Raw genomic sequence first — 23,709 nt, forward strand, 5'->3', positions numbered from 1 at the left:
CAAAAATGTCTTCTGTCCTTTTCATTTCTCAGCAGTTATTTAGGAGAACGGCTACCATCACTAGGAAAAAGCCAGCACAACACAAACATCACTTCTAGGCCTAGGTTCCATGTCCAGGTTCTGCCAGCAACCACCCTAGGTTGAAATTTCTTAATTTTTAGCAGCCTGCAGTTCCATGTAATAAGAGGGAGGGTGTGCCTGACCCCAGACATTGATGCTTACAGCATTTTCCCTGGCACTGTGCCTGAAGGACAAAATAAGTTGTCCTATAACAGTGACCATGGAATTTGCAGAAGAAAATAGGGCTTACAGAGAAGCCCTAACCAAACAATAAATGGTATTCTTTCCCTAGAAAGGTATGTATTTGAAAACAAAGTTGTCAACATGTAAAGGCAGCTAAAATGCCTACAGAATTTAAGGAGTCAGCAACTTAAGTAAGAATGTGCATTAGTCTTTTAAGAATAATTTTTTATTTATTTATTTGTTTGTTTGTTTGTTTGTTTGTTTGTTTATTTATTTATTTATTTTGATTTTCGAGACAGGGTTTCTCTGTAGTTTTTGGTGCCTGTCCTGGAACTAGCTCACAGAGATCCTCCTACCTCTGCCTCCCGAGTGCTGGGATTAAAGGCGTGCGCCACCACCGCTCGGCTTTATTTTTTAAATATTTTAAAAATTAGGTCTTTTAAGAATAAAAGCATAGCCGGGCGGTGGTGGCGCATGCCTTTAATCCCAGCACTCGGGAGGCAGAGGCAGGTGTATCTCTGTGAGTTCGAGACCAGCCTGGTCTACAAGAGCTAGTTCCAGGACAGGCTCCAAAGCCACAGAGAAACCCTGTCTCGAAAAACCAAAAAAAAACAAAAAGAATAAAAGCATATTAATAAAAACATATAAAGAAACAAATCAAGAAATAAAGCCAGATAATTCTAGTGGTTAAAAAGTCAAATCCTTAGGCATTTCTTTCAGTTTTTAAAGACTTCACCCCCACCTGGCTATTTCTAGGCTATATCCTAAAGCAGATGTGATGGTGTCTTAGACATCTAGTAAAATTACCCTGTTTTTGATACATGAGCTTTTCTTTTATAGTATGAGTTATGTGTGATAAAATATGCTGACATGTAGTTTCTCTGGTGCTTTTACTGTCAAAACACCAAGAAAACAAAATTTTAAAGAAAAATAAATTGCAGTGAACACCAACAACTACATTCCTTCTTTGAAATAGCATGCAAATTTTAATATGCAAATATCAAACTTCTGGAAGTCTCCCCCATTCCCCCACATGTGAGGGAGAAGTGAGAAACATGAAGATGGCTCTTGCCCCAGATTCAGTGAGAAGACAATTTTGATGACTGTGTCCTTTGCTTGCTCACGCTGTTTTACAGTAGGAAAGCACCTGTGCGTGAGTATGATGCTAACCCTGAAATCTGCTCATAAAGCTGCAAGGGGGATTGATCACTGCACTAGCGTGAGTCGGCCCCAGACCTGGAGAATTCTGACACCAAAGAGTCACCACAATAGCATAAGCCTGAGCATCTGGTGCAGGGGCTGGTGATGGCAGTTGGAAATATGGCTGCAGCCTGACATTCAGGTCTAGTGATTTATCAAGTAACAAGCAGATGAAAGGAAAGCTTTTAAAAAGAACTTTTAAACTAATGTAATCTCACCCCAAAAGGAAAATACTTCTATTTTGTTTCTGAGTATTTCACAAGCATTTCTCATGTCATCAAAACATAATGTGACTATAGAAGACCTTTGCTTAAGTATAAATAGGAAGGAGCCATGCTACAACATGGAAACACCATACTAAATAAGCAAATACTTAAAAAGAAATGTTTAAGAAAAACCTATAACCTCTGCATATATTGGAAGTCTATTGGTGGTTACTTGGGGCTAAAGTAAGGAAAATGGGGGAGTAGCTACTGATGGGTACAGAGTCTTATGAGGCTGATGGTGCCTGGAACTCAGGTTCAGTTCCCTAGCATGAGAACTGTAACTCAGTGACATTGTTTTTGTTAAATTTTCTGTATTCAGGATTCCTTTATACAGCAACCTTTCTCAGTGCATTAAATATGGAGTCTAAGAATCCACTAGTGCTACTTTGCTATTCCAGGTGAAACGAAACATCACTATCTGTTTAATTACTAATGCTACAAGGTGGGCACTCCAGTTACTGCTCAGCTGCCTGTTCCCTCACAAAGTACTCAATGTTTTCTTTCTAAAGTAAATAATTCACAGAGCGATGACTACAAAAAACAAGAAAGATAATGTGACGATTAAAAAAAATACATAGACGGAATAGAAAGCCAGATGATTTTCTCCCATTGTTTTCCAACATGAGGTATCACTGTGTCTTACTCATGTTCCCATATTTGTGTGATTAAATATTATCTTTAGGGAAGGGAACCAGCAAATCTAAGCAAGAAAAAAAAGACAAAATTGCTAATCAATTCTTTACTTGTTGGGGCATCACAAACAGCAAAAATAACTGCCAGACATTACTATAACCATACTTCAGAAAATGAGCATTCAAACTTCCGTGGAAATTCATATCATAAAGCCTGAGACAGCAAATTCAGGTAGATGTTACTGTGTTACTGTACAAGGATTCTAAAGAAAAAGGATGGAGACTTGTTTAGGATAAATGGATTTCTTATTTTGGTGTATAATTCCATTACAGACATCTGCCTCTGGCTCTGGTTTGTACTTGTGAATAAGGTCTTTCACAATGTTTTTTAATTTTTTGTTTGTTTGTTTGACAGAATCTCAAGTGGCCCAGGATGGCCTTGAACTCACTATGTATTGAATTTCTGGTCTTTTTGCATCTACCTCCCAAGTGCTGGTGATGGAGCCCAGTGATTTGTGCATGCTAGGCAAGTACTCAACTGAGCTCAAGTTTTTGCTCTTGAAGAAAACAAAATATTTATACAAGAATATACTTAATCACTGGACCTCTTCAGAAATCCTGAAACGTGTGTGTGTGTGTGTGTATCACACACATGCACACCAAGAATCAAGCCCAGGGCCATACACATGCCAGACAATCTCTACTACTGAGCCACAGCCTCCTGAAACACCTTGACCATCAGGAACAAATGCCTGAACTATGGCCACCAGGAAATTCTTCTCAAAGGTATCAAAAATAGGAGAATCAGTTAACTTAGCCCAGCAAGTTCTAATATCAAGCAGCATTAAAAAGGCAAAGGAAAGCCAGGTTTGGTGGGCATGGCTATTATACTATGACTTGGGAGGCTGAGGCAAGGAGACTGCCACCAGTTTGGAAAGGCCTAGGATCTCAGAGCAAGACTTTCAGTGTTATGCAGATGGATTAGTTCAAAGACAAATCTGTGGACAAGACACCAGTCCAAGGAAAGGTTTACAAATACCTCACAAGTACTCTAGTGAATGTGCTTGTGAATCACTAACAATAGTGGATACTGTGTGCAGTATATCTTCAGTGCTATGACATACCAGTTACCTGGTCTGTGGGTAGACCTACTGGGTACTATTATCCACACTGTTAGTTGCAGGAGCAATTCAAGTACAGTAAAATGAATGCCACTCTTAGAAGACTTGGGAAAGAGGGCCTTCTGTGCCATCTACCAGATGTTCCATTTTGGCCAGACATGAGCATCATTTTCATTTATAGAACAAACAGTTATATACCACAAAGCAGAATTGTGAGATCAGGATCAATGTAAGAAAGCCTCCTTTATAAACTAAAATAAACACAGTTTTATTAAAGCAAGATACTATATAATCCTGCATTATTTTCTGAAATTGATTTACCCAAGTTATTTTAAGCCCCATGAACTTTTGGCAGATTTCTTGCTAAGAAACTCTTCTTAACAGTATAATCCATAAAAGATCCTAAACTCAGGGTTTTGAGAACAATTTATGAATACATGCTTGATTAAGTATAAATATATATTTGATTAACTTTTGGTCCATTTGCCAAAATGTGAAATGAGTCCTGTCCAGAGATTGTTCCTGCTCAGCTTCATCATGTGTTTCCTTCCGGAGGCTGCACTATGCCCTTCTAACTCTTTTTCCCATTGCCTCACAGGCAAACCAAGAAAAGTGCTGTTTGGTCAGAATAACTGGGTGACTTGTGACTCTGGGATTTTCCAGTAAGCGCACATAAAACCACAGTTTGGGTAACATTCTGTTCCTTTTCCTTGCTTCTACTTCAAGAACAATTAACCAACCAACCAACCAAATATAAAGCCTCAGCAATTTCCCATCTGCTGCGTATTATAGACAGGTCAATCATAAGAGCTGTGCATTCTGTTTCTTTTCTCATTTTGTCCCATTATATATGAATGCATATCAGCTATTAATCCTTTGTGTAGAGGAAAGTAAACTGGATCCTTTAGAAATGACGTCATGAAACAATCAAAGGAAGCCAGTCTATTCCATCTGTTTCACGGAGCTCATGAAAAACATTTATAATTGTTGAGATTTCTAAAAGCAGAACAACCCAAAACTCTTCATAGACTAAGTCAGGGAACGTTTACTCATGCACATGAACCTGTGAGTGAGATGATGAAGGCCTGGAATTGTATAAGAAATGCTGGCCAATGACTAACTTTTCTATTGTCGGATATACCTTCATTTATTTATACTCACATGACTCAGGAATACTGTATATGTGCAGGGGGTTATGGCCTAACCTAAAATGTTCCTCACTAAAGCTTTAATGTACAAAAGGTTTTCTTAAAATGTTTTTTCAACTTGGCATACATATTAATAATCTTCCTGAATATTGGGCTAGTGAGTTAATAAGTCTCTGTCTCATGGGAAAAGGGACCCACCATTCATAGCATGTATATATTTTGTTGTCATTTTTTTAATATCTGAGTTTTGTTTTATTTTTTAAATATATGTAGCCAAACTCATGATCCTCCTGCATCAGCCTCTGGGTGTTGGGGTTACAGGTCTGTGCTATTATATCTGAACTGCACACCTTTCACTTAACTTGGCCTCAAAATTGTGAGAAGATGGAGCGCAGTAATGATGACAGAGGTTTCTGAGTGCCCCATCGTCTCTGTTCAGTATTTATCCTTCAGTTGACTGAGAATGTCCATGGCCTCCAGGCCCCATCCAGGCATCAGCCTCCTCTAGGATCAATCACTATCACTCACAGTAGCTCTGCTAGAAAAGAGGGTGAAAATCATCTCTTCCCTTTCTCAAATCAGAAATTAGTCATAAGGAAGGTCATTGGATTCAATATCAAAATGGAGCTATTTTGTTCTAGAGATATTATTACTTACATGTTAAAGAATTTATGAGAAGAATGATAAAAATTTGTCGTCCCCACCTTGGTTTTTTGAGACAGGGCTTCTCTATAGCTTTGGAGGTGTCCTGAAACCTGCTCTGTAGACCAGGCTGGCCTCAAACTCAGAGATCCACCTGCCTCTGCCTATCAAGTGTTGGAAATAAAGGAGTGCGCCACCACCTCCTGAAAATTTTTAAAATTTTAGAGCAAAAAGGTAGTTGGTGATGATCACCTTATTACACTAATAGCCAATTAAATACCACTCAGATGAATATTTGTTTTAAACACACCCCATTACAGCTATTGGCCCATTTATTCCAAGTAGCATCTGGCATAGCCAAAAGCATATATATGGCTAGGGTCCAGAAGATGCTGTGAAAATGGCTGCTTTGACAGTCATTGCAGCATTTTTGACACTTCCTAAGCATCTCATGTATATTTATGAACAACAGGATAGCAGCTTTACTTACTTCCTTGACAGTCTGTCAATCTGGAAAAGGAAGGAACTATGTGGTCCTAGTGCATTGACTTCTTCACTTCTGAAGCAATGGCTGAGGCTCCAAGGCTTCTCTCAAGGTGCAAAAGTTCCATTAAATGCCTAGAACTTACGAATTTCTCACACTTAGACACCCTTGGCACTTCCTGTACCTTTAAGAGGCTTTGAGTCACACCTCTGTCAACCTTGCAACACCCAAAACATATTAAATCCCACTAGCCCTTTCTGATTTACAAGATAATGAATATTACATCAACTGGCTCTTACAACAACTAAAGAGATTACAATCTGTGTTCACTGATAAGGCTTATAGAAGTATAATTACACCCTAACATCTCAGTTAGGAAACCAGGATAAAATCTGTGGTCCCTTATCTAAATGCCTCCAGCTGTTCTTTTGCTCACATTTCATCAGCTGTGCCTAAAGGCACGGCTCCTCAGCAGTATTTCAAAGACAATATAACCTACCTGCTGGCAAGCAAACAAGACAGGGCCAGTGGCTAAGCCTAGCTTCAGGTCTGCGGAAGTTGGCTTGCCCATCTGGTCAGAGCAGGAGGTGAAGTCCAATACGTCATCGATGAGCTGGTGAAAGGAGAAATGAGTCACGCCCATTGTCCTCCCTGCTTGAGCTCTACACTGAGGGCAGTGCCGGCTGTGCCTACCCTTCACCATTCCCACAAACAGGCAGACTGACCTGAAAAGCTATTCCAACATTTTTCCCATACTGATAGGCAATCTCATGCACCACTGGATCGGGGCAGCCCAGGACAGAGACCTGAAATAAAAAACAGATTCTGGTAAGCTGGGGGCCGGAGAGATGTCTCAGCGGTTAAGAGCACTGACTGTTCTTCCAGAGGTCCTGAGTTCAATTCCCAGCAACCATGTGGTGGTTCACAGCCATCTGTAATGAGATCTGGTGCCCTCTTCTGGCCTACAGGCAGGATACTGTATAAATAAATAAATAAATCTAAAAAAAAAAAAAAAGATTCTGGTAAGCTGTAGCATCCAGACACAGGCAGCCGACCCTGAAGAAAGAGCCACTTACACATCCCTTAAGAAACAAGCCTATGTTACAATCGGGATGCTGGCACCTAAAGGAGACCAAATACATTAAAAAGTGGTGTTTTCTTTTTATACAGTTTTGAGAATAGAGTCCAGGACCTCATGCAAACTAGGCAAGCACGCTACCATCCAGGCACAACCCTAGCCCATTTTCTTCCACTTATTTTAATATTTGTGAGTGTGCGTGATGTGTGTGTGTAGAGTGTGGGTGCCATTCTGGTGTCTCTTCTCCAGCTTTAAATGGAGTCAGGGACTGGATTTGTGTTGGCAGGCTTCCTTCCTCCTTCAGTTCTTTCAAACAAGATACAGTCTTCCAAAGAACCATAAACAAAATTTCTAATAAGGTAAGCCAATTTTTCTGGTATACAAAAAGGTCCCATTGTGTAAAATGCTGGCTCCCAGCAATCAGTGCAATTGTTGGCTTTAATGACCTCTGAGAAGTCACCCTCATTTCCAGGGTAGAATCTCATCTATACAACATTGTCAAGCACCTCTTCACCAGTGGGTCAGTTTTGGTGATCACACTTTTTCTCGTGATCCTTCTACCTCCACCTCCTTCAGCAAATAAAACCGGTATGTATGTGCCACCACAACCAGCTACCCTTTTTCTCAATGCAGCTGTTTCTTGCTGTTTGTTAACAGCCTCAACCTCAGTCTGGACTTACTGTTTCTTCATTATGAGAAGGATCCTCTCTGGATCTACTGTTTCTATCCCTCTCTCATCAGAAGTAATTTAACTGTACTAGAACTGTTTGATTATACCCCCCACCCTTCCAAAAAGGAGAGAAGTAGGACTTCTAAAGTCTCAAACAGAATCTAGTTAGTGCTGAGCATGCTAATCTACACTACTTCCTGCTGCACTGTTGAGCATGCTAAGCAGGCTCAGCCACATTTTCAGAAATCAAGGACGGGGAAAGAACAAGAGGGGAACTGGGGAGACATTCTGCTCAATTTGAAAGGAAAGTCTATGCTGAAGCTCAGCAAGGAAGCCAGATGAAATAGGTCACTGGTGATAAATAACCACCCTGCCTATTTCTTTGGTTCTCTATTGGAGACCACATCCCTCCTACACATCAGCATGGGAAGGTGGGACAAGCTCTCCAGAAGCCTGCAAGGCTGGAGTATGCCTCTAACAACTACCAGTGACTTTATCTGCTGGCTGATCCTTCTGTTCCTCACCTGTAAAGTGTACAAATCAAACTCTTACCTCTTTAGAATGGAGAAATTTGCCATTAATGACTCTCCTTCAGTGCTGTGGATACAGCTCAGTAGTAAAGCATTTACCTAGCATATTGGTTTGGGCTCTGCACAATAGGCAGAATAAAAGAGGAAAAAGAAAGAAAATGACCCTCTTGTTTAGCTGGTCATGGACATGTACATCTATAATTCAGGCATTCAAGAGGTGAGGCAGGAAGACTGCAAAATTGAGGCTAACCTGGGCTACACAGTTGAGTCAGAAAACAAAATACCCCCCTTCTCTTCTCTGCATCCACAGGATGCAGGCAGGAGGATCTGCTAGCTATAATTTTTGCTGTTTTCCCTTTTGGTGCTGAGGATCAAGTCCATGGCTTTGAAGTGCTCTAGCACTCTGCCCACTTCAGCCCTGGCAATACTTTCTGATGACTTAATAGAGTATGCAGCTGTAATGCTGGCAGATCAGGATTCAAAAGCACAAACCAAAAAGGCCAGACAGACACCTGAGTGAATAATAAAGTCTTAACTGTTTTCAAAGGCAAAGACCTATAATCCATGGCCTCTGAGGAAGGGCTCTTTTCAACTATTATGTGAGCCACATGGAGGTCAATTTAGAAAAGAAGTCAAGATACACACCAAGCTGGGTCAGAGTGAGAGAAAGACAAGGTTCAGATAGCTGGATATGCTAAACTCAGAACAAAATGATCCCACCCCCCAAGCAGAAAGAACTATTAATGAAGCAATCTGCAGTAGTGAGACTAATGCTGTCTTCTCAACATAAAGTCAGATACCCAGAAACAGAAAGTTCCTTCAAAAAAATAAAAATAAATGGAAAAAGTCTTTTTAAAGTCAATGAATTATCACTTGTGGTACACGGAATTAGCATTAGAACTTACTTAGGTTTCACAATAGCTCATAAATACTTTTGTGGCTAATGATGATAAAATCTAACCAATTCTGGGTATTCATCATGCACTATCCTAAAATTTCTTATTTAATTACTTATGAGCTTTGAGGACTGAGGTGTTGAATATTCCAGGAGTTACATAGCTAAGACATGCAGAAATCAGAACCTAAATCCAAATGCCTGATTCTAAAAAGTGTTCTCTTAATCAGTCAACAATGCTGCTTCTAATGACACACAACTGAAGCCAGAAGGGATCAACAAAGTCGCCCAAGCCTGCTAGCACAAGCTTAGGTCTGTCTGCACGGTGTCCCTTCCTGGCTTATATATACTAACCCAGCAATGGACTCCTTATTGACTCAGAGTCAAAATTTTTCTTCAGCTTGAAGATCACTGTAAAGAGTGCTGGTTCTCCTACCTAGGTTAAGGGACAGAAAAGAACTGTCACAAGTATAAAATCAGATACAATATGGTACAATGAACAAAATGGCAAGAAGGCAAGCTGTATGACAGTGCTTGTATTCAGCACCAGAGAGATCCCCACAACTTCCTGGAGGTGGGTGGAGTATGAAAGATGATCAAAGAAAGAAGAGCTCAACTGTTTTACCTGAAGTAGATGCCACTTGAGGACCATCTATAACATCATTCCCACAAACCTCATCTCAGAAAGACTGAGAAGCACTATTTGAACTGGAGGGGGCAAAGTTTGAGAAGAATCTCTTATCTTTGGAATGTATACTCACACCACTGTAAGATTAGAGATATTTTCTGATGGGTAAATAGTATGTATTATCATCTTATTTGTTTAAAATAGTGTAGACACTGTGGTGGCATACATCTTTCATCCAGCACTTAGGAGGCAGAAGTAGGGGTATTTTTAACAGAGGGTTCTAACATAGAGTTCCAGATCAGCCAGGACTATGTAGTGAAACCCTTGTCTCAAAACAAAACAAAACAAACAAACAAAAAGGGTTAGAAGGACTGGAGAAGACTGCTCTGTAGTTAAGAGCACTGGCTGCTCTTCCAGAGGACCTAGGTTCAATTCCAACATCCACATAGTTGTTCACAACCATCTACAACTCTGGTCTCAAGGTATCTGACACCCTGTTCTGAACTCAGTGGGCACTACAAACACACGATGCACAGACACACAAGCAGGCAAAACACCCATATACATGAAAATAAAAACATTATAAACTACTGTAGAGACTTTAAGTCTGTACCATTATAGATAAATATGCTAAACAGGTAGAGAGAAAACAGATGCAACACAGGCTGTGTCACAAAGATCTAGAGGCGACACTAGGGTCAGGGATCTCAGAGATCCAGGCTGAGGCAGGAAGATCATGGGTTACAGGCCAGTTTAGAATTCAGGGCAAGATTTTACCTCAAACAAAACATAACAAGCCTCCTGCAAATACACAGTATAAATATATAAAATACATCGACAATTAAAAACAAATAGATATGAAAACAGACCTTAATTATAAATACTCTTGCCCCAAAACCTGGCAACCTGGGTTTGATCTCTAGAAGCCAAATAAAAGCTTCTACAAACCATGTGCTGTGCCATTTAGGTACCTCTCCAAATACTTATATAATAAAAAAAAAATCAAAACAAAATAAAAAGTCAAATAGTCCTCAATGATCTGAACATTATTTAGATTTACTCAAATGGCTGACAGTAATGCACATGCATTATGCAAGGAGATCTGATGGTATTTAACAAAATTACACATATACTGCCTCGAAATTTACACCAACACACACACACACAGTAGTTTATGACTGTCTAATACTAGAAACCTAAATGTCTGTATACAGGAGACTGACTGAGCAAGTGATTTTAATATCATTCAAAGCCTCAAAGCAGTTTCTCTAGCCAGCCCCCTCTCTGAATTTTAGTATTTCTTTTGGTCAAAACATAATAGGTAGATAAAAAGGGGTGGGGAGGCAAGTAAGGGGAAAATGGTGTCTTTAGTAGACCAAATAAAATTCTGATAAGCTTCCTTTAAATTCTCACAGCATTATGGACTCCCAAGACTTCTGTAATGATCTTCATCTCCAATGTTTTGTTTGCTTGTTTATTTGTTTTTACAGTTCAACCACAGTTTCCCCTCCCTCCCCTATCCCCACACACTCCTTGCCATGGCTACTACGGACAGAACTCCCATGGATATCAGCTTGCCATAGCACATCAAGCTGCAGCAAGACTAGGGCATCATCTCCAAATTCTTATCTCCCCTTTGGCACATCTAATTTCCTGTGCATGAATGTCTTTGCTCAGATGTCTACATCTTAAATACCAAGAACACATAAAAATAGTCATTTTAAATACTTTCCACCTCTGGGATATTTCCACCAATGGACACCCAGAGTGCCTGCACTATGATTTTATCGTTATTCTAATAGGCATCAAGGACACAGTGAGCACGCCTCCTTGTGGCTGGCACAAACACTTCTTTTATTTTTTGGTTACTTTTCTTTCTTCCTGGTCCTATGTAGAGATGCTCCTTCGTGCCCAGAGAATACTCATTTAGTGTTTTAGAAGTAACAGCATCTCCACCTACTGCTAGTAGTTCGAAATTGCAGTGGTAAACCTATGAAATTATCAACGAATTTCTCTCAACACATGAGTAGCTCCCGAAAAGGTAACTGTTCCTTTTTTTTTTCCTTTAGTTTCTTGCTATGCATCAGGTCTCAGGCAGTTCATATATCCAGAATGTGTTAAAGCCGGACTACAGAAGATTTCTAGTGGTTATATAAAAGTCTAGTATCTTTCAGGAACTTGTGAAAAAGGTTTTCCTTCCCCTGCCTCTGGCAGAAGAGACATAAGCCTCTGCTAACATACCCCTGTGGTTGCATATCAAAGTCCTTGCTGGCCTCCAGGCTCTGCTCACACTGCTCACAAGGGCCTGTTATACATTTAAAAGTCCAAGTTACTTCCTTTTCTCTCTGTTCTGGACTCTTCCAAATGCTCTGTATATTTTCTGGCCCATAAGTGTATGTTTTTTTAACTGAATTTCCCCCCCTGGTTTTTGGAGGCAGGGTCTTTCTGTGTAACATCACTGGCTGTTCCAGAACTCATTCTGTAGACCAGGCTAGCTTCGAACTCATGGAGATCTGCCTGCCTCTGCTTCCCGAGTCCTGGGATTAAAGGCATGAGTCACCATACCCAGTGTGTATATGTTCCTTGTAGCATGGCAAAATAGAGGCATTATCATCAAGGGACTAGTAAAAGGTTCTCTTTTAGTATAATTTGCTAAGAACATTCAAAGGCGATAGTTTACATTTGACCTTATGTGTCTCTCTTATTGTCTTGATTGTACAGGGCTATTAGACAGGACCACTGCGTGCCCAGATTTCTCCACTAAACCTGTTAGTCTGAGACATGCTTAGATAAACAATGTGTTGTTTTTGAGACAGATGTCATCTACAGCCCAGGGTGGCCTTAAACTCACTATGTAGCTCTGTTGGTCTTGAGCACACAATCTTCCTGTTTCTGCTAGGGTATAGGCATGCGCCAACATGGCTTCTCATAGGATAGTTTACGGAGAGACTGTTCTGTATGTGTGAATTAACAATGATTATCACACATTTTAATACACAGATTAAAGACACTGATTTAAACATTTGGATAAAGCTTAGAGGCAGAGAGCACAATACAAAGAGGAGGTGAGGAAGACCAGGGAGACTGCGAGAGGAAGATGTTATTACTCAATTTATACTCTGAAAGTTATAGCTTTTGTATAGGAGACATAATTGGTTAGGTCCACTATGTATATATTAACAAGTATATAGAATACTAGTGGAATCTAACAGTTAAAACAATTGTCTCCTAGGTAAATATATATGTGATAATTTATTTTTAAGAGTAACATTTCAGAAACAATGGGTGAGAACAACTATGACAGAGAGCTGCTCAGAATGCCACATTGTTCTGACTGGGAAATATATTGACTTAACATGTAACATGCTTCAGTATGGACACACAGGTGCCACAGCCAGAATACAGCCCCTGGAAACACTTCTCTCCTCTCCTGGGTTCCAGGGATCTAACCTCAGGCTTGTGTGGCAAGAGCTTCCCTGCTGAGCTATCTTGCCAGTCTAGACTGGCAGGAGTTTTGACTGATTCTTGGGGGAGGAAAGATGAAAGAAAAGTTCATTATTTCCATACCAAAAGAAGACAACAAAAATGAAAACACGCCGGGCGGTGGTGGCGCACTCCTTTAATCCCAGCACTCGGGAGGCAGAGGCAGGCGGATCTCTGTGAGTTCAGGCCAGCCTGGTCTACAAGAGCTAGTTCCAGGACAGACACCAAAGCTACAGAGAAACCCTGTCTCGAAAAAAAAAAAAAAAAAAAAAAAAAAATGAAAACACATCAGAAGTTGTCTGGGATGCAATCTTTCCTCTGACTTTTTGAGACTTTAGGATGCTATTTTAAGATTCTCTAATTAGATGTCTAGGAGATTAGCTACCAAACAGTAAGTGTGGGCTTTTTTCAACTTGAAAAAAGACAGAACGTACATACTGCTTTACAACTGTTGGCTATGAGACTGGCCGTCTTCTTGAAGGTCTTTTCAAGGTAGTGGGCAAACCTTTCATTCTCATTTTCTTTCGACCCTAGCTGAAGAAATTCACCTATGAAGAAGGAGAATGGTTACTTGAGATATGCTTTTTACTGCCTGGCTAAAACCAGGATTGAATAAAACAGAAAAGTCAGAATCAACTTACCACGCACCAAATCTTCAATAACTTGGGTTAAAATAGATATAACAGCTGTGTTTCCAATCCGTGCCAGAGCTACGGAAGCTGCAGAAAGAATTAAATCTCCGGCAAGAACAGCCTGGAAAAAGGAAAAAAAAAACCCTTTACAGATAAAAAGTTCACAGCTCTTTCAGTAGTTAAGCACCTCCCTAGCATGCCCAGGTTTGATCCCCAGGATCCTAATGTGCCCAGAACAAGTTATCAGCTATATATATGCAGTCGGTTGTATGGTATAGCCAAGTACACCGTCTACAGATGCACATTACTCTGCGTATCTGAAGATATGCATCAGTACTACTCCTGCTACACAGAAATGTTAGAGTTCACAGAAATTTTCACTTAGAGAATGTAATTTTTTTAAAAAGCTAGGTTGTCTTCCAACTTGTTATGCAGCCAAAGTGAACTTTGAACGTCAGGTTTTTCTGCCTCCATTTCCTGAGTGCCGGGCACACCCCATTCATGAAACATTAGGGGTGAATTCAGGGCTTCTTTATATGCTAAGCATGTGTTCTACCAACAGAACTACATCCCTGCCCAAAACAATCATTTTAGTATTTATCTGTTCACTATTATCTGGAATAGCGCTGTTTAATATAAGCTTACTAATTATCATTTTGTACAACTCATTCCCATTAAAGCACAGCCAGCATAGGAGGGAACCCGATGCTCTAAGTAGGTGAGATGGCCAATGGAGGCACAGGTGCGGGTGAATGTGTGCTGATCATAGAGGACCTGCACATCCTCCTTTCCATGTGTTCAACTGCATTCTCTACCCATAATTTATAAATCCTCAACTCCAAGCCCCTATTTTGCATGTTCCCTTAAAGCAACGCTAATAAAATGAGAAATATGCTTAAAAATAAATATATAGGGGCTGGAGAGATGGCTCAGAAGTTAACAGAACTGGCTGATCTTTCAGAGGACCCACGGTTTATTCCCAACACCCACATGGTGGTTTCTAAAATGTGTTAACCCGCTACCAGGGGATCCAATGCCCTCTTCTGACCTCCTTGTACACCAGATACACAAGTGATGTACAAATATACATGCAGGCAAAACATGATATATATTTAATATATCAAACATAAAAATTTCATATATGTGTGTATGTGTAAACCAAATCTTATTAGAACCTCTTTTAAAAAGGTAAGTTTTGATAGTAGAACACTATTTCTGAGATTTTTCTTTTTTGTAGTTTTTATTTGCTTTGATATTATTGAACATGCAGCAAATAACACATGCTTACGGGTTCAAATGAATGTAGGCAATCTGAGTCAAACAGAAAAATGTAGGATTCCCCAAGAAATACCATGAAGATGCCTTTCCTTATAACTAGAAGGAATTCTAATGAAACGCACAGTTAAGAAGGAGAAACACCGAGTTTGTTTTTTGCTGTCAAGCACTGTTACAGAGAAAACACAGACACTTCTTGGAAACTCCAAAGACCACGTTCAAACAAGAGTGTTTTATAAATCTGAAATGCAAATGCAATCCCATAACATGTAATTTGGTAAGAAATTATTTCCAAAGCAACAATAAAACCCATCATACCTTTTGTTCACCCCAGATTTTATTAACTGTATGTTTTCCTCTTCGAGAACTTGCGTCGTCAATAACATCATCGTGAACCAGACTAGCAGTGTGGATCATTTCTGCAACTAAGGCTATGGCGCGCTGGTTGGCTTGCACATCTCTAGTTAACAGAAAGCAATGCTTTTTAAACAGACGCCTCCTACAACCTTCTCAGCAATCATCTTGTGAGAAGTGGATATCGGATCTAGGATAAAGAATTTTATTTCTCTAAGAGAAACTGCATAAAAATATTGGCTGTCCTATAAAGCCATTTCTGTTATTTGGAGAACATTCTAATGATCTAGAGACTCAGATCATATATAATGTTATATATAACACTAGAATTTTCACTTTAAAAATGGTAAACATCAGCCGGGCGGTGGTGGTGCATGCCTTTAATCCCAGCACTCGGGAGGCAGAGGCAGGCGGCTCTCTGTGAGTTCGAGGCCAGCCTGGTCTACAAGAGCTAGTTCCAGGACAGGAACCAAAAGCTACAGAGAAACACTGTCTCAAAAATCAAAATAAATAAATAAATAAATAAGGGGGCTGGAGAGATGGCTTAGAGGTTAAGAGCATTGTCTGCTCTTCCAAAGGTCCTGAGTTCAATTCCCAGCAACCACATGGTGGATCACAACCATCTGTAATAGGGTCTGGTGCCCTCTTCTGGCCTGCAGGCATATACACAGACAGAATATTGTATACATAATAAAACAATAAATAAAAAAATAAAATAAATAAATAAATAAATAAAAAATGGTAAACATCTTAAAAGCCTGGCCATTGGGTGGAAGAAAATCATCTCTCTGTCCACAAGAAGAGGTCTTGGTCAGATGTCCAAATTTACAATCAGTTTACAATTTTAGGGCTGGGACCATTGAGTGGACCAGGAGCTAAATAAGCCTGACAAGCTGAGTTCAATCCATAGACCCCACAGTGGAAGGCAACTGACTCCTACAATGGACCCCCACACGCACACCTTAGGATGCATGTGCCCATACACAGAATGCACGCACGCGCGCGCGCGCACACACACACACTAAAAATATTTTACAAAATGTGGTTTGTATGGTATGAAGGTTTTGCTTGTTTTTAATGTATAGTGTTTTGCTTGCATGTATGCTTGTGCACCACACATGTGTCAGCCCAAGGTCAGAAGAGGATGTCCGATCCCCTGAAACTAGAATTATTGGTATCATAAGCTGCCATGTTAAATGCTGGGAACTGAACTCACGTCCTCTACAAGAACAAGAAGTGCTCAAACCGCTAAGTTGTATCTTCTGCCTCAGTATGAAATGTCTTAAAGAACCAAATATCAAGAGTTTGATGGGCACACGGCCACACACAGACATACACACAAACACACAGACACACACAATATTATCAAAATATATCTTAAAGAACCAAATGCCACTATGCACAAAGCTATCTTAAATGAGTATGGTATGACCAATAGCTTCTTTTTAACTCATATTTAACTTCGTAAGAAATCTGAGTTCATTTCTCCTCATAAATTACAGGATAAGAACTCTCAAGATGACACAGCGATGTGAATTTAACATTGAAAAGAAATGCTCTAATTTCTTTTTTTCCTGAACAGGGACTATGTCGAGTCGTGGGCTCTTAAGCCATCTTCTCCCCTCTCCCCAAGAAGCTGTGACTGCAGCAGCGCACCGCTGACTTCTGGCTTCTTCTGAAGCACAGTCGTTTAACACCATGTACAGGGACTGTAAAAAACTGAATTTCAATAAAATCAAACTGGAGAAATACAGTGGTATTTCTTTTTATACTAAAAACATAACATCTGATTCATGTACTAAGCAAATGTTTATCATAGGGTTGTATTTTTCTGAAGGGAGGAAAGAGGCACAACAAATGGCCTTTTCTTTAACGATCTCATCTGAACATCTGCATAAGCAGTGCTCATTCCAATTCCTTAGGCTCAGCAGAAAGTCATGACAAACAGACTCATGAAAATGATGCAGGCACTCACGATACCTAGCAGCCACCATGCGAGCATCTTCTGACCTTATTTAAACAGGACTTTAAAATGGGATGATGTGCTGCTTTGTCTTGCCCAAAGCTTTATGTCAGGAGCCATTTCCCCCCAAAATTATTGCAGGGACCATTGCCCTGGGGAATTTGCAGAGAGCCCCACACCTTAACGGTATTTAGAACTGTTTTATTGGCAGAGCCTATCCCACACCCAATTATCTGTTAACAGAGAGCTACCTGTTAGCGGAACCTGCCCCACATTCCAACTATCTAGAGAACTAGGTGCGTCAACTTGTGACCGATCATAACCTCCTGGCCAACGACCTCGTGACCGGTTTGGATCCTTCCTGCCTCTGCCCCCATCCCAACCCAAATTCCTCATCCAGGGGCTATATAAGCCACAACCATGACGCTAATAAACGGAGGCTTTGACAAGAACTCTGCTTGGCCTCCTTCCTGTCTCCTGCCCATGTCTTTTAGGTAGCGCCTCTCTGGGACCCTGGAATAACTGACCAGCCAGGCGGGTTACAATCCCTAGACTAATGACCCGCCGAGGCAGTCTACAGCTTTAGAACCCAGTCTTAGCCTCTTAACTGCTTCCACCCCAACATCAACTATAAGATGCTTGTTATATTAAATATAATCATATACTATTGTATAAATTATTAATTGCTTTTATAAATAATAACTTATCTAATATTAAATGCTATATATTAAATTTCACAATTTAAAGCATAGTAGCTCCAAGTATTTCTAGATCACAGGAGACACTTTCAAGGAGGAAAAGTCAAGAAAAAGCCATAGTAGGTACAGTCAGATCATCACATAAAGCCAGCCCAGAGGGGCTGCGGACAGCATGGCTCCCGGGAAAGAGGGCTCTTGACACATGAGAGGCCTTGGGTTTGATCTCCAACACCAACACCAGACACTGCATTGGTGAAAGAGAAAGTCAATGTGCAGGTGATTGTGCTGAATGTACCAGTTTTGGAAGCAGACATCATCTAGGCAAATTTACTTGGCTCTATTTTCTTTGAGTTAATGCACAGAAAAATATATGTTTTAAAATATAAACATTTTTCTAAAATATTATCTCAACTGGATTTCAGTCTAACAAAATACATACTTTTACTAATTAGTGGTAGAATTTATTTCTAAAAAAATCGAGTTTTGCCATGTATTCCCAAGCTGAGCACCATTTCCACTATGAGAAGCTATGTCAACAAATAGGGCTCCTACCGGAAGGATGAAAGAGTGAGCACTCAACAAGAAGCCAGCATTATCATAATTTTATCCTTTTCCCTATACAATTACATTTTTATGGTTTCTAGCTTATATCTGGAAATTATGGCCACTGCTTACCCTGAATGAAGCATGATGGTGGGACTGCTGACAGTAATTTATAGACTACCAAAAAAGTTAACACTGTCTTTAAGGGGACAGTTGCAGAGCCAAGCTGAGTCATGCCTCGGGAAAGCCGATGCTGTTCCTCTTTCCTGCTGGGAAACAGCTGTCACACCTTCCCAGCAACTGGAAGAGGTGGCAGATAACACAGCATGAGAAACAGGCTTGAAACCTGGCTGCACCCTCTATATGCAATGACTCAGCAAACCCTTCAGAACCCTTTCTCCTCTTCATTAAGTTATCGAGGAAGATGAAACAAAGCAAGATCCTCTCTCTCTCTTTTTTTTTTTTTTTGCAAGATCCTCTTTAAAAAGAAAACTGTCTTCAATATAAGAGTATAGGAAGGGCTGGAGAGGCGGCTTAACGATTAAGAACACTGGCTGTTCTTCCAAAGGTCGTGCATTTAATTCCCAGTAACCACATGGTAGCTTACAACCATCTCTAATTAGATCTGATGCCCTCTTCTGGCCTGCAGGTGTATATGCAGGCAAAACACTATACATATAAGTAAATAAATCTTTTAAAAAATTGCTTAACAAAAGGGGATATAGGAAGAATGCCTTCAAACTTGACCTTCTGATCCATCATCTTATGTCAAAGAACATGAGTCCATTGGTACAATAGTAGCAAATATGTTATGTAGAATAACCAACTGATTTCTGAGTGGATCTGAAGGCCAGGACGGAATTCATATCTGATAAAAAAAAAAAAAAAAAAGATTGTGAGCTGGGCGGTGGTGGCGCATGCCTTTAATCCCAGCACTTGGGAGGAAGAGGCAGGTGGATCTCTGTGAGTTCGAGGCCAGCCTGGTCTAGAAAAGCTAGTTCCAGGACAGGAACCAAAAGCTACGGAGAAACCCTGTCTCGAAAATAAAAAAAAAAAAAAAGACTGGTTGGGGAGATCATAGGTACCACTGGGGAAAACTACTGCAGCATCACTGCCCCTGCTTCCCCCTTCCACACAAAAAGGTAATAAGTAAAAAGCAGAATGTGGATACATACTGAATTATCAAACATAGGAACAGAGGAGAATAAGAAAAAGGTCGGGCCATGCAAGGCAATGGGGAACACTTTTCCTTTTAATATTTCCTTTAATGCTAAATGTTTATCTACACTCAAGATTTGAGGGCTACCAGCTATGCTTTCTTTAAACATTTCTTTTCTGCACAATGAAATCATAAGAAAGCAGTCAATCCAAGGTGTATGCATGCACTACCCCTGATAATAACAGAACAGCACAAAATTAGATCAAGTTTGGGGTAGCTGCCTATGTTTATAATGGTTAAGTGAATAACTACATATCTTGGAATCTTTATTTTCTAATGGGCAAATAAACTTGCTGTGGGACAATGGTCTGTACCCTGTCACTTGTATTATTTTTAATAAAATGCTGATTGGCCAGTAGCCAGGTAGGAAGTATAGGCGGTTCAATGAGAACAGGAGAATTCTGGGACAAGAGTCAGCCTGCAGCTGTCACCCAGACACAGAGCAAGCCAGATGTGACTGCCTCACCGAAAAAGGTACCAAGCCACGTGGATAACTCAGACAAGAATTATGAGCTAAGTTCTAAGAGTTAATAAGAAGACTGAGCTACTAGGCCAATCAGTTTATAATTAATGTAGACTTCGGTGTATTTCTTTGGGACTGAACGGCTGCAGGACTGGGCAGGACAGAAACCTCAGTCAACAGAAATCGGTCAACAAATGGCATGGGGCAGGGACAGAAATATCAGTCAACATAAACTGGCTTTCAAATGTTTCTATTATACTTATTTGCAACTCAAGTTTTCTACTATTGACATCTAAAAGTCTGAAAAAGAAAATGTTTATTTAGTGAGTCAGTCAGAATTGACACATGGTTTAGTAAATTCTTAGATGCTGTTTCTTAAATGAGCAATTAACTAATAACTTTATGAAGGACAACTTTCCAAAAGAAAAGAACAACAAAAACACAGAATAAAGTAACTCACCGGGAGTTATTATAATGAATATTACATGCTCTGGCCATTAGCACCACGATAATCGGTCTAACAGCTTTTCCTTTGCCATCGAAGTAGTATTCAGACATGTCCTTCAGTTCTTTGGTGGAGATGCAAAGCTCCTGAAATATATTATCTTCTTGTTAGCACGGCATTACAATCATGCAGACCAGATCTTTGTTTTCTTCAAAACTTCAGTTTTATTTTAGTGTACTCATTTCAATTGAGAAATTCAACACACACACACACACACAACCTGGCTTTGCACCAAGTGGTGTGGTGTCAGTATTAGGGCAGGTATTGGTACCTGCCTCATGATAGCAAGTGACAACAGGACAAAGAAAGGAACAGAGAGCTACAAAGCAACTGGGAAGGCAGAGGACAGTACAAAGTCTTGTACCCTGTAAAGATCTGTCACTTGTACTGGTTTAATAAAGCACTGACTGGCCAGTAGCCAGGCAGGAAGTATAGGCAGGGTGACAAGAACAGGAGAATGCTGGAAAGAGGAAAGGCTCAGTCTGCAGTCATCACCCAGATGCAGAGGAAGCAAGAAGAGAATGCCTCACTGAGAAAGGTACCAAGCCACATGGCTAACACAGACAAGTTAAGATGTAAGAGTTAATAAGAAACCTGAGCTAATAGGCTAACCAGTTTATAATTAATGCAGACCTCTGTGAGTTTCTTTGGGACAGAATGACTGCAGGATCGGGCAGAACAGAAACCTTTGTCAACAGTGAAGTGTGGGAGCCTAGGAAACACCAGAAGTATCCTGGATGGGGAGCCAGCAGATAAGAGGACAGCTAGGTCAGAATACAGATCAGTGACTGAGTCTATGTTAGCAGAAGCTATTCCAAAGGTTCATGGTTTGCTTGACTGTGGGAAACTTCCTACTGAGTCAGGGAGACAACTCATTACCATTATCTGACTTATGTCCTTGCTGTGAAGTCCTGGAATCTAAGACCTACCAAGTGCTGGATGATAGACAAACAGTTTAAAAAGATAGTATATCCCCACGCACAGGCCCAGAGTGAACCACCCTGGATTCCAAGGAAGAAACATGGTCCTGCCTAGTGCCATGACGGACTGCGTGGAGCAAAGAGACCCACAAGTAGCACCCCCTGCCCCCACCTCAAGAAAAACATGGGTAGACGGGGCACTGTTATGGTGAGCACAGATACGGTGTGTTATGGGAGGGAGAGGAAGAGAGAGAGAATGGCTCATGTCCTGTGGACAGAGGCAGATCTGAAGAAGTGAAGGTGGTGAAGGGTGGGCTGAGGTGGATGGCTTGGTTGCCACTCAGTGACATGGTGATGTCTAGGTCTGGGCTGCTGCTAGGGCTCATGCCTAGGTTCATGGCCCTTGTCTGTGTTGATACCACTAAAGGCAGAGAGGACAGGACTGTAGAGTCCCTGTAGACAGGGACATGGATGAGTCAGTCCTAAGGGCATGAGAGGGGCATAACTAGTACTGCCTCCCTTGTTTGCAGTGTGGTGGTGGGGGCAAGGTGAAGATGCCTGGGCACCAACCCTGTTGGTGGAGGTGTGGGTGAGCCTGTCCTGAACTTCTGAACATGAGAGAACTATCCAGACTACACATTTTTCATGTGACAGCATGGATGGGGGAGAGAATCTCTCCTCCACCCCTCAGGTGGGAGAGCTGTCCCTGCGTCCCATCAGCTGCAACACTCAGGAGAGAGGTCCCTACATCTCGACTGGGCAACGCAGTGTCGAGGTGTAAGTGTGGGAAAACCAATCCTGATGATGTGAAAGTCAGAAAACTAGCTCTGACCTTGCTCGTAAGTTCAAGGGGTGAACCAGCCATGGCAATGCTGGAGAACTCACCCTGGTGGTAAGGACTGGGGAGAGCTGGCAGGCTGACCAACCCTGTAAATCCGGGCCCAGAACCCGAGTTAAGTGTTGGCCCACCCCGACATCCAGCACAGGGGTGTGTGTGTGTCCCGTGGACACAGGGCTGTAGGATCTTCATGACACAAGGCGGCAAGGGGATGTCCTGGAAGAGGCCCAGTGAGGGCCCAGTGTGGCTAGTGTAACAGAGACGAGGGGCCTCTAACCAAACCAATGATCCTATGCAATGAACACCTGCATGTAAAGATATATGGGTAAAGGGGTTTACTGCGGGACTCACTATGTCACTACAGCTTCCATGATTAGATTTTCCCCTTATGTTTTTTTTTCCTTTTTTTATCTTAAATTTTAGTTTGTTTCATTGGGGGGAGGGGGGTTTGCAGGGGCAGAGGGTGGATGAGAGGGTATGGGAGATGGGTGACATTAGGGTGCATGATGTGAAAGACACAAAGAATAAATAAAAAAAAGTTAAAAAAATCATTTGGATTTGTTAATGGGACATGCCTATGATACACCATCATATTGTACTCTACATACTTTGTTGGAGCTCCTTCTGGATTTAAAATAAGAAGGGATAATTGATCCTTTCCAGTAATACAACAAATGTAGTTTATATGGCTTTAGTTTGAAATCCTTAAATATGATTACAAAAATATTTAAAAAATATTTTTAAAAAATATAGAATATTTTAAAAGTCTCAAAGAAATCAGGAATAGATGAAACATACCTCAACATAATGTTTACAAAAACAAAAAGTCATTAATGTTACTCAAATGGGAAAAAAACTCAAAAAATAATTTTTCTAAAGGCAGAAGAGACAAGGGTATTCACTTTCCTCTCCTTATTCAATATAGTGCTTGAAGTCTTGGCTAGCTAAGTAAGATGAGAAAGAAATCAAAGGGACACAAACTGAAAAAGAAAAAGTCAACTATCCCTATAGTTTGCATGATCCTATATATAATACTCTCCAGACCCTCTAAGAAAACTCAGAAATGATAACAATTTAAACGCAGTAATAAACTTGACCCCTACAGTGAAAGTTCTATAGCAATAAAAGAGACACTAGAAGGTGGAAGGATCATTCACAGATAATGAAAATGGCTATACATCAAAAGCTGTCTATAGATTAAAAGCATTTGTGCTCAAAATTCTAATGACATTCATTTTCAAAATTAATTTATGTATTAATGAGTACTAAGCATGTACCT

At 40.6% G+C, this 23,709-nt stretch overlaps 1 protein-coding gene across 2 annotated transcripts in view; it reads right to left on the minus strand.

The window, feature by feature from the left end:
- The window catches only part of Pdss1 (decaprenyl diphosphate synthase subunit 1), a 37,009-nt gene that overhangs the window by 5,036 nt on the left and 8,264 nt on the right, over positions 1 to 23,709 (minus strand). Inside the window, exons 4-9 of one of the 2 annotated variants that reach the window (XM_057787001.1) lie at positions 20,628 to 20,758; positions 15,246 to 15,387; positions 13,662 to 13,773; positions 13,459 to 13,568; positions 6,462 to 6,542; positions 6,236 to 6,349 (exon numbers count right to left, since the gene is read on the minus strand). In XM_057787001.1, coding sequence (XP_057642984.1) covers positions 6,236 to 6,349; positions 6,462 to 6,542; positions 13,459 to 13,568; positions 13,662 to 13,773; positions 15,246 to 15,387; positions 20,628 to 20,758 — 690 coding nt within the window. Of the gene's footprint in view, positions 1 to 6,235; positions 6,350 to 6,461; positions 6,543 to 9,280; positions 9,346 to 13,454; positions 13,569 to 13,661; positions 13,774 to 15,245; positions 15,388 to 20,627; positions 20,759 to 23,709 lie in introns of those variants that run through there. The other variant, XM_057787002.1, reaches the window with a different exon arrangement.

This window comes from Chionomys nivalis, chromosome 13, assembly GCF_950005125.1.
Source record: "Chionomys nivalis chromosome 13, mChiNiv1.1, whole genome shotgun sequence".
In the NCBI taxonomy this organism is placed as follows: Eukaryota; Metazoa; Chordata; class Mammalia; order Rodentia; family Cricetidae; genus Chionomys; species Chionomys nivalis.